Source organism: Penaeus vannamei, chromosome 8 (assembly GCF_042767895.1).
Source record: "Penaeus vannamei isolate JL-2024 chromosome 8, ASM4276789v1, whole genome shotgun sequence".
In the NCBI taxonomy this organism is placed as follows: domain Eukaryota; kingdom Metazoa; phylum Arthropoda; class Malacostraca; order Decapoda; family Penaeidae; genus Penaeus; species Penaeus vannamei.
Window position 1 is genome coordinate 48234019 of NC_091556.1, and position 12500 is coordinate 48246518.

General features: G+C 33.2%; 1 protein-coding gene across 3 annotated transcripts in view; it reads right to left on the bottom strand.

Annotated features, from left to right (window-relative positions):
• SMC3 (structural maintenance of chromosomes 3) overlaps positions 1–8310 on the bottom strand; it is a 23969-nt gene extending 15659 nt beyond the window's left edge. For all 3 annotated transcript variants that reach the window (XM_027355423.2, XM_027355425.2, XM_027355424.2), the window contains exons 1-10: positions 8154–8310; positions 3587–3662; positions 3430–3468; positions 3169–3308; positions 2866–3018; positions 2616–2733; positions 2255–2436; positions 1914–2039; positions 1332–1573; positions 1077–1184 (exon numbers count right to left, since the gene is read on the bottom strand). In XM_027355423.2, coding sequence (XP_027211224.2) covers positions 1077–1184; positions 1332–1573; positions 1914–2039; positions 2255–2436; positions 2616–2733; positions 2866–3018; positions 3169–3308; positions 3430–3468; positions 3587–3662; positions 8154–8168 — 1199 coding nt within the window. In that variant the 5' untranslated portion in view covers positions 8169–8310. The remainder of the gene's footprint in view (positions 1–1076; positions 1185–1331; positions 1574–1913; positions 2040–2254; positions 2437–2615; positions 2734–2865; positions 3019–3168; positions 3309–3429; positions 3469–3586; positions 3663–8153) is intronic.
• Positions 8311–12500: the final 4190 nt, after the last annotated feature.

Sequence of the window (12500 nt, forward strand, 5' to 3'; positions counted from 1 at the left end):
CCAACCTCCCAGAACTATTGTTTTTGCCCTGGATATTACATATATTTATAAAAATAAAAAAATAAATACTAAAATTCTTTGCGATATCTGATAGAACTGTATAATTAGTTTAATTAAAACAAATAAATAGAAAGAATTAAAAAAATAATAATAATAAAATAAAAAAACAATCATAACAATGAAAAACAAAAGTATAAAAAATAAATATCCCCAATTCTGAGGATAAGAAAGCTCCATCTTACTAATAATGAAAACCATGTATATTTGATGTGCATGGGAGCACTCATGGCAAAGCATCAAAATAACAAAACTGATGAAAAGTATGACATGTATTCATGATAGTCTAGATTGTGTTATGGTAGGATACTCAATCTAATGGTCTAGAAACGCAAAAAATAATTAAATAAAAAATAACAATGAACCACTAGCAATGCAAGGAAACCATGCAGAAAATATGCTATTATTCAAAACAAAATACACACCAAATCAGTAACTAAATATGCCACTGTTTTTTCTTCTGGAAAATTATTTATTAAAGAAGGGAAATAGAAAGGGAATATGGACAGAGGGGGGAATACATTTTAAAGTTATATAAATATATAAAAATATATACTAAGGGATAATGCCGAGGCCAACGAGAGCACACACAATTATGGCACCACACACAAACAGCCCTTGATCTACAACTACATAGATGCAATTTTGTTGCTGCAAGGATCAAGCAGAAAACAGACATGTAGAAGGGAGCCTATTGGTGAAAATGATGTAATGACATGATGGTGATGGACTTCATCTTTCATGAAGTTAGAGTAATCAACATTTAAAAACCAAGCAAATTCTGTCCCTTGACATGAATTTCCAGTGAAAATTGACTGAACTGAATATGTGATCACTTCACTTCAAGAGAGACTGCTACAGAATGGATATATATCATGGTGGAAAATATATGATCATTCACAAAATATTTCTCCAATTGGAAATGATCTTCCAAGCCATTAAAAAATAGTTGGAAGGTATTTCAATATTTCAAATAAGATAAGTTTTTAAAGTATGGATGAACAGTAAATGATTTATACCTTAATTCTTTTTGGATCCACTGGTCACGTTGCTCCTTCGATGTGAACTGGCTCCCTCTACCTTGCTTGGCATACAGTTCCTTGCGCTTCTGATCCTTTAAGGATAACCTATCATAGTGGGGAAAGAAAAATATGACAGTAAGAAATGAACTTGAGTCATATACAGTCTAGAATGCTGTAAATAATAGGCTATATCACAATTATTAAATTCAGAAGCCAATGCCAAAGGAGAGGGGGGGAGGGGACAACACTTACTCTCTCTGTGCCTCATCTTCCCTAGCTTTCATTTCCTCATACTGAGGTCTGATGGCTTCCAGTTCAGCTTCTTTCTGAGATATAGTTGAGCGCAGTTTTTGTAACTCTTTCTCTGCTCTTTCTTTGGATTTGTTATCACCTTGTACTTCATCTGCTAAATCTTTTATTGTAAATTCCAATTTGGTCTTTTCTTTCAATAACTGCTGCTGTTCCATATTGAAGGTGTCTCTCTCTTCCTTAACCTAGGATAAGAATAAAAATTAAGAGATGAATTTGCATCTTTGAATAAATTATATGAATGCATAGACTTTAACATACATCATACTTCTGTTAGACCTTTTAGCAAACAGGCAGATACACAAGTAAACAAAGTCACTTGCTCTCTATATAAAACTCTTGAAACCTTTGTTTGATTTGTGTATCAGTTACTTCCATTTCTATATCTTTTACATTACTTGAAGTCAAATCCATCTAAAAATCATCTTTTGTGATTTATAATCCTTGCCCAATCTGTATATACTTTTCTGAATGATGCAGGACTCTAAACTTGTCAGTGAAAGTAAAACAGAAAACAAAACTTACCTGTCCTAGCTTTTGTTTGATATCTTTCATTTCTTTGGAAGATGTTTTGATTGCATCTTGAGCTTTCTGTAACTGCTGTCTTAACTTCTCTTGTTCAGCACCAGAATTTTTTCGTTGGTTCTCCATCTACAACAGGAAATAATCAAACAAGAGTCAGTATTTGTTAACATTATTTAGCTTACATCTGTGAGTCTGAAACACTTAATTCAACATTTGGTTTATTCCCTATGGTCTGATATATTTTACTTGTACTAAATAAAAAGTGGTTTATCTAAATTCCAATACTAATGTATATATAAAAAACTATGTATTGTATAAATGATATGCAGGGGCATACTTACATCATCCAATTTTTTTCTGGTTTCTTTTAACTCCCTGTCGTGTATGGTGTACTCAAGGGCCCTTCGCATCTTGTCATACTTCTGGTACTCTTTTAGCTCTTCCTTTTCTTCCTCTAGGGTTTTTAATCTATCCTCAATAGTTCTTAAAAATTCTTCAATCTTTTCTCGCTTACTTTCAGTTTCTGCAGGAAAGTTATTGGGACATTAGAAACAATAATCCTGTAACTAAATCCTAGCAACATATCAATAACTGCTGAGCAAGACTATTTGAAAAATGATTGGACTGCCAACATACATATACAACCACATGAAATTACCCAAATTCTATTTCATGAATACACCAAAGAAATGCTTTTCTTACCTCTTAAAATTTCTTTGGATTCTTCTCTTCTCTCATCATACACACGTGTTCCGGCAACTTCTCTCAAGAGTTTCAATCTGTGCGAATCAGGCGCTGTTGCCATTTGATTGATTTTACCCTATGATGAGAGATATAAAAGGAAAGATTAGGAAAAATATTCCAATCTGCAAGGGCCTTTGGAAGACCCATGATACAAACAGCAACTAAGAACTTTTTAATCAATAAAGTCTGCGAGACTGAAATAGTTTACCTGTTTGACAATGTAGTAAGGATTTGAGCGAGAGAAACCAGCTGACTCCAGGAGGTTCATGACATCAAGCTTCGTGACAGCCTTCCTATTAAGGAAGTACTGATCCTTCTTAGCCCCAATGACACGACGGAGGCATACCTCATTCTTGTCAATCTGCAAAGATCCAAGATGAATGTATCAGTGCTTATGTCAGTACTAGGTTCACTTGCAGCATTAAATGGAAACAAAAGTACATTCTCAAATATTTCACAAAAATTATGGAAACTCAATAATACAGCAACAATTATACAATGGATAACTCACGGGTATTCTGCCATCCTGATTGTCGAAGATGATCTCCACAAAAGCAGAGATGACGCGAGGGCCAGTACCCTCGTGGAGGAGGGCTTGGCGCTGCTCCGCACGCAAATGTGAGAACTCATCGCTCAACACAAACTGAATAGCTGTTGAGTGAGATTTGATAATAGTTAATTTTTTTTTCTTGAGGGGAAGACATTTAAAAAAGTAACTTATCTACAGGATATCATATAATTATGAATTTATATACAACAGTCTTTAACTTACCATAGAAGAAGTTACTCTTTCCCGATCCATTTCGCCCAACTGGAAATAGAAAAAATTTGATTATTTTGAAACTTTGTAAGACTAGTCAGAAGTTATTTATCACAGAACACAAAATCTTTGTTTTTACAAGTCAACAAATTTTAAAGAGTAGACATACCGACTACATTGTGCCGTGGGTCAAATGGATCAATAACTGTCTGTTCCCTGTAGCTCTTAAAACCTTGAATAATAATCTGAAATAGAAATTAAATTTTATTACTTACAAATCAAAAGCTTGTAACATTACAAAATGAAATGAACTAAATGAATAAAAATAAACCTTTTCACCTAAATACTATAAGAACGAAAGTTTGCTTTGCTTCCAGACAAAAATGAAGACACCATTTTTATTCATTTCTACAAGCATTCAAAGCCAATGGTTTGGTAATTTTAGCTGAAAAACATCATGACTATTGAGCAAAGAGAAAGGAGGGAGGGAGGGAGAAGAGAGAAGAGAGAAGAGAGAAGAGAGAAGAGAGAAGAGAGAGAGAGAGAGAGAGAGAGAGAGAGAGAGAGAGAGAGAGAGAGAGAGAGAGAGAGAGAGAGAGAGAGAGAGAGAGAGAGACAGAGAGAAGAGAAGGGAAAGAGAGGAGAGAAGAGAAGGGAAAGAGAGGAGAGAAGAGAAGGGAAAGAGAGGAGAGAAGAGAAGGGAAAGAGAGGAGAGAAGAGAAGGGAAAGAGAGGAGAGAAGAGAAGGAAAGAGAGAGAGAAGAGAAGGGATGGAGGAGAGAGAGAGAAGAGAAGGGATGGAGGAGAGAGAGAGAAGAGAAGGGATGGAGGAGAGAGAAGAGAAGAGAAGGGAGAGAGGAGAGAGAGAGAGAAGAGAAGGGAGAGAGGAGAGAAGAGAAGGGAGAGAGGAGAGAAAGAGAGAGAAAGAGAGAGAGAGAGAGAGAGAGAGAGAGAGAGAGAGAGAGAGAGAGAGAGAGAGAGAGAGAGAGAGAGAGAGAGAGAGAGAGAGAGAGAGAGAGAGAGAGAGAGAGAGAGAGAAGAATGTCAAGACAATCATATTCTTATCACATTGTGGTTTCATATTAATAACAAACTAAGCATTAGAATGGAAATGGAAATCTTAAAAAATAATTAAGATAACAATTAACTATGGTGATACCATAACTGTTAAAACATACAAAATCATAAAGATAGATTAGGGCAGTTTCAGCTGAATCTTATGAAGACATATATGATTTATACTGATGTTTATGAACAAATCATCCTGGTACATATTTGAAAGGACCTAATACATTTCAGATGACTGATGAACACAGAGCTATAGCCAAAGCACTCTTCTGCATTTTTTGATGTTATCAAAAGATTATAATTTTGACATTATATGTCATCCCTTCAAACGGACCTACTTTAGGTGTTCTAACAGTAAATGTGGTTTTAAAACCGAAAGATCAGGAAACTTTACTTCTTGTTCTTTAAATCAGTAGCTTTATGGAAGATTGAAGCATACTTTCTTTACATTATTTGAGCATCTCAGAAAAGAATGTCTTTGCTTCTGACATATGGTCAAAATACTCCCATTGGCAGCTTTAAACTCAAAATTTCTATGACTCATGTTGTTGTTACTTGTTTACTTTGGTTCCAGGAAAAGCCAGTTATTTTACTTTGGAAGTATCAGTTGGGAATCAATGTTCCAGCACGAGATTATTTTTATTTATTTTTTTATTTATTTTTTTTTTTAATACAAAAATTAATATTTGAACAAAATATAAAGTGTCAAGGTTTGCTTTTGCCAGAGTACTATCTGTGTGCAAGGTCAAGAAAGGTGACTTTTTACTTCAACTTTAAGCTAAACCCCTTATTCCCTACTAATTTTGCAATAAATCCAATAACTTTGGCAAATTTTCATGGTTGTTTCTAACTAACCAAAAACTAATTACACCTCCATTATCCAACTCACATTCATAACATGGTAGTCAGTGAGATTCTGACCCATTTGCAACTTTCCTATAATAGAAAATGGACCCACCCAATAAAAAGGTGACCCAATTTGAAAATGAGGAACTGTAAAATTTAATATGCATATGCATATACATACATACATACACACAAACACACAATATATATATATATATATATATATATATATATATATATATATATATATATATATATATATAAAACCATAAATATGAACATATATAAATATAAAAAATACATATACATATATATATATCTATATGTATATATATTCTAATATACACACACACACACACACACACACACACACACATATATATATATATGTATATATATTTCTATATATACACATATATATACGTACATAAGCATACATAACATCAAATAGGTCAAAATTCAATAGGTTAGGTCATATATCAATATTTGAAAATTAATCCATGGGCCAAAATTCCGTACTGAATAATATCCCAGGAGTCCTTTTTCAAAAGGACTAAATTTCTATTTTTCACCTAGCTCCTTTAGTGCAAATTATTTACATACATTACATATCTTTAAAGTCATCTCTCCCCTAGTCTCCCTATATGATTAGGTTACCCTATGCATTATCCTTTCCTGTTTTAGTCTATTTAGCAATGCCGACTTGGTTAAAATGTGGAATAATTATTAATCGTTTTCATTACTACATATCCAAAAATTTCAATCTTTCCTTCAAATTTCTAGAATACATCTGCACCTCACAACATTCAATTCGGTTGTCAGTGGATAACTCTCTATAGACACTAACCAAAAATGTCAATTTTACAGATCGCAACAATTTTGGTACTGATGGATTCCTTAAGCTCTCTAAACAAATTTATTGAAATTATACAGCAGAATCCCCTCCCATTAGCAACAATCTTGGCCCTGATAGCTGGGAGGGCATGAAAGGTACAAGGAAAATTGCACAATAAAATATGATTATACCAAGTATCAGACACTATATTGTCTAATGCAAGGGGATGTGCTCCCTGTGACTCCCCTCCCTGGGAGATGCTGCCCCAACCCCCGTAATGAAACAAAGAATCTTCCATATTTTCACAGCATGAGATCATATGACTGACATGCAGGAGTGCCTGTTGCTGAGTCAACCCAAAGCTCTCTCCGGCCACCAATTCATAGAGGATTTTGGTTTTCCCGGGTGGGGGTTCCAGTGGGCATAGCCCTCAGCATTAGACAATAAAGTGCAAACTGCAATTTCCCAGGTACCTTTCATGCCCTCCCTTGCTATCAGGGCCAAGATTGTAGGCTTGGGGGTTGGGTAAGCAGTATACTTTCTGACATTGTAAAAATGACCCCAAATACATTTGTAACCGTCACCCAACTATAAAGCAAGACAATAAGAAAAGCAGTAAAAATAAACCTTCAAATGGATCCTGATGATGTCTATCCTGCCAGTCTGAGGGGACAGATATTTCCCATTCCAACAACACTGACAAAGCCCCTGAATAATACAACCATCATAATCTGACTCCACCTCTCCTGGCATCCCTACCGCTGCCAGAAACCCACTCTAAAGACGTACTTGACATTCCAAGGAATAATTGAATATCAATGAGAACAACTTCAAGTAAATAGGTCTTAACCCATTAACGCCGGTATATTTTGAAGCCGAAAATTTAAGATTCTGGGCGGCTACAAAATCAGCACGTGGAACTGGCCCAGACTCTACCCATGCACCGCGCCGACCGCATCCCGCTGCTGCGTCGGAGTACGAGCCCCGATACAGCGTCACACTAGCAGGACACCCAGCAATGTTTATTTTTTCGGATGTCTCATACGTGAGACACCCGTCATTAGTGGGTTAAACAGACTTCTCAACCTTCCCAATTATGTAGGCCAATCCCACCACAACAGATGAAGTTGCCTACCAATCCTATACAAGCTTCTTCGACCATAGCAGGCCAACTCGTAACCTCCACCTAGTGTTAGGTTAGGCTAGGCTGGATAATGAAGGGCAGGGTGTATAATACGATCACCTCTCATGAAAAATCAAGTTCAAATTCACTACAGGCCTGGTACACGCCCATGGGTAGATACCTATGAAAGTCTGGCGGAGGTTACGAGCGGACTGGGGGGCTACGTCAACAAGTAACCTTCCTTGACGCACCCGAGTAATTGAAGCCGAGACTTAATATTCAGCACTGTAGGCCTCCTCTCAATAACCTGAACTGAGCCTATTTAACCGAATTTCCTGCTGGACAAACTATCTCCTGAATGGAAGCTTCAGGCGATGCCCATTAAGGAGATTTATTTATCTATTTATTTATTAACTATTGGTTTGCAGGTTAAAATATGATTGTAAAATAAATACGAATTTTAGGGGAAATAACTGCAAAAGGCGTCTATTGGGCGGCAGTTTCTTCTTGCCTCTTTGAGAAGATAATATAAAGAGCATATTATTGAGAATATTCAATGCATAACGAGAGAAATTGAAATAACGGCCAGAAAGACGTATTTGAAAACTTGGACATTAGGAAAGCGATCGAATAAAAAGACGCATTTTGAAAAATCTACCATCAAGAAAGCGCCGAATCCTAACTAAATTAATAACGAAACTGCATAAAAAGGAAGCAAAGCCCGCCCAGAGAGAGAAATAACCCCGCCCGCGGCCGCCCGAGCGGGGCGCCGCCGCCGTCCCGCCCGAAACTCCGACGCGCCCGACCCCTTCAGCGGCGGTCATCTTTTTTCCCTCTTTGCCAGCCTTCCCTCCTCTCCACTCACCTGTCTGATATACATGTTGGTTCCCCGCTCACTTGACGACCATGTTTTCGCACCGGGGACGAGAAAATCCGCGAAAATACTACGTTACGAGACACATTTTGTGTGGCGGCGCGAGCAAGCCGTCCGGACGGCGAAGATGGCGGTAAACGTGAATAGGGAGCGGGATCCTCTTGACGCGCGCGACGAAGCAGAGACCGATGAAACAAAAGAGCAGCGCGGCGATACGCTTAGATCTTATCTCCTCGGTTTGTATTCGGATTTGATAAAGTGTTGGATTCTTTTCCAGTTGTTAACTAGTGTTTGAATCCAACGACCAAGTATCTATGAATCAATATGCCTCTCGGCCGTCTTTGTCAGAATCATGTATTCCAAAATTGAAATTTGAAGGGTATAGAGCGAATGATATTCACGCGAGGGCTCAGATTATCCTTCTCCGTTACGCTAATAAACGTTCCCACGTAACCTAACGCCGCCAGAGATGCTTAAAGGTGCAAATTTCCGCCAAAAGGGGAGGTTCTGGGAATGGCGGGAAACCTAGACGATCAATATATGAAGGCGTTCCCGCGTTTTTTCTATGTCTCTTTTCTTCCCTGTCGCGCCCTCTGTCTCTGTTACATTTGGCATCTCTCTTCACCCCCCCCCCCCTTTGTTTTGTTTATCGTGTGGGATCTGTCTCTCGTTCTTATTCTATTTATTGTCTCCGTTCCTTTTGTCTAACTCATTGTTTCTCATATTTCTGCCTTTCTCATTGTCTTAACCTCTTTTCTTTCATCTTTCTTCCATCCATCTGTGTTTCCAGGCATTTGCAAGATAATTTCTATAATTCAGTTTATTCTCTTGTCTCTCTAGGTTTTTGTTTTTTGTCATAAATGATTTTCAGGTAGACATTAGGCCTATTTTTTAAAACACTTTCCGTTATTCTTGTCCCGTTACTTGTATTTTATTACGTTAATAAAAAAATAAAACATGTTCTCCATTAATTGTTAATGTTATTATCTAACCTTGTGTTTATTCTTAGCATTGGTATTAGTAAATGTAGTGCAATTGTTATGGTAATTATAAACATTATCATGCCTATATTGTTATCATCATTGCTATCATTACGATCATTTTTAACGTGATCATTAGTGTTATTGCTGTTTCGTTATCAGTTGATTGCTCTCATTATCATTATTTTCATTATTACTATCATTATTTTTGTTATTATTAATATTTTTGTCATCATTATCATTGTCATTATTATTATTACTATTCTTATAATCATCATTATTATCATCATAACGATGATGATAATACTAATAATGATGATGGAAATGATAGTTATCATTATCGTTATTGTTATTATTACTATTATTGTTAATGTTATTATTGTTATTGTTATTATTATTATTATCATTATTATTATTATTATTATTATTATTATTATTATTATTATTATTATTATTATTATTATTATTATTATTATTATTATTTTTATTTTTATTTTTATTTTTATTTTTATTTTTATTTTTATTTTTATTTTTATTATTATTATTATTATTATTATTATTATTATTATTATTATTATTATTATCATTATTATTATCATCATCATTATTATAATTATTTTTATTATTATTATCATTATTATTATTATTATTAATACTATTATTATTATTAGCATTATTATTATTACTATCACTGCCATTCTTATCTTCACCATCATCATGACATTCATTATAATCATTATCATTGTTGCAAGAATTATTGGTCATTACATATACTACCATGTTATCACAACCATGATGATAGTTACTATTATCATATTGTTGTTATTATTATTAGTTATTATTATTATTATTATCCTTATTATTATAGTTATTGTTATTATTATTATTATTATCATTATTATCATTATTATTATTATCATCATTATTATTAATAATATCATTATTATTGTTACTGTCATTGTCACTATCATCATTATTTTCATCAATATTTTATAATCATTACTATCATTATCATTGTTATTTTTATCATTATCATTATCATCATTGCCATTATTATCATTACTCTTGATATCATCATTGCTACTAATATGATAATTATTATCATTATCATTATCATCATCATTATTATTATCATTATTATTACTATTGTTATCAATATCATTCTTATCGTTATCATTATCATTATTATTATTGTTATTAATATTATCATTATTATCATTATTATTATTATCTTTAACATTACCACTTTTATTATTGTAATTAATATAATCGATGTCATTATCATTATTATTACTTTTATCATCAATATTCTTATCATTCTCATCATCATTATTGTTTCATTATTACTATTGTAACTATCAAAAGCATTATCATTGTTTTTATTACTTTTATTGTACTTATTATTATCATCATTATCATTGCTATTAACATTATCATTTTCATTATTATCATTATCAAACATCATTACTTTCATTATTGTTATAATTGTTATTATCAGTATCATATTATTGTTATTATTACTATCATAAATATGATTATGATTATCAATATTATTATTATCATCATCATTATTATTATTATTACTATTATTATTATTATTATTATTATTATTATTATTATCATTATTATCATTATCATCATTATTATCATTATTATTATCATTGTCAATATCATCATAATCATTGTTAATAATATTCTATCATTATTAGTATTATTGCTGTCCTTACCATTATTACTATTGTCATATTCACTATCATCATTGCAAATGTTTGTGTTATCTTTATCATTATCCTTAGTGTTTTTATCATTATCATTATCTTTATCATTATCCTTAGTGTTTTTATCATTATCATAATGATAATGGTAGCCATCATCATTATCATTATTATTCTTTTATCATTGCCATTATCATTATATCTATTATCATTAACAGCTTGATCAACATTGCTAACAATAATCATGATAACCATTTCTAATTAAGAATAAATTTCCTTATTCTCCTTATCATGGATATTTTTTTCCTCCGCCTTCAATTTCGCCAAAAAAATTGAAAAAAAAAAAAATTCTTTATACTTTTTTCTGCTCCTTCTTCTCTATAGGCCTATCATCTCGCGTTTTACGGTGGACATATTACTTCTGTGTAACATTTTTAAAATTTTTCTCTTATTTATTATTGTTATTGATATTTTGTTCTATTTTCTTTATATAGGTATTTGGTAATAATGATAGTAATAATGATAAAGATGTTAATGATAATAATGATAAAGATGTTAATGATAATAATGATAATAATGATGATAATAATAGTGATAATGATAACAATAGCACTACTACTACTAACAATAATAACAAAATAATAATGATAATAACAAAAAGCATAATAACAGTAATGAAAATGAAAGTAAAAATAATGATGACAATTATAATGAAAAGGATAATAATATTGATAATGATAATAAACAATAATAATGGCGATGATGATAATGATAACAATAACAGTAAAGATAAATTCCTTATTCAACAAGAGACAATTTATCATTGGATGGTTGCTCATTTGACTATCAAGAGGCGGAGATGAGGAATGGGCGCTGGGGGGGGGGAGGGGGGAGGGAGAGGGGGAGGAAGGGTAGGTGTGAGAAAAGTGCGAATTTCCCATTTTCTTCTGATTTTCCTGTTTATTATTTTCTTTTTTGGTTTCTCTTTTTCTCCTTTCCTCTAAAAATATATATGTTGTTTCCTTATTTTACTTTTTTTTGGGGGGGGCTTTGTTTGTTTACAATTTCTAGAGCCTGTATAATTCATATACTGTATATCTATACATGCATACGTACACACACACACACACACACACACACACGCTTTCTCTCTCTCTCTCTCTCTCTCTCTCTCTCTCTCTCTTTCTCTTTCTCTCTTTCTCTTTCTCTTTCTCTTTCTCTTTCTCTTTCTCATTCTCTTTCTCTTTCTCTTTCTCTTTCTCTTTCTCTTTCTCTTTCTCTTTCTCTTTCTCTTTCTCTTTCTCTTTCTCTTTCTCTTTCTCTTTCTCTTTCTCTTTCTCTTTCTCTCTCTCTCTCTCTCTCTCTCTCTCTCTCTCTCTCTCTCATATACACATAAACGTCTAAGGAAAATCATTTAATTAAATCAACGTTAAAATCACCGAGAATTCAATCGATTCAATACGTTCATCAATGGTTTCGAATAGTCGATTTGGCACTAATTAATTTTTCAGCGTCATTTATCCATGTCTTTCGTAATACAATCTAGCAATTATCAAAAGGTCTACTTCACCCTAAATTATTTCATTTTCACTGAGTTTTATTCATTTATTTACTCATTCAATGGAGAATAAATAGATTTTCCT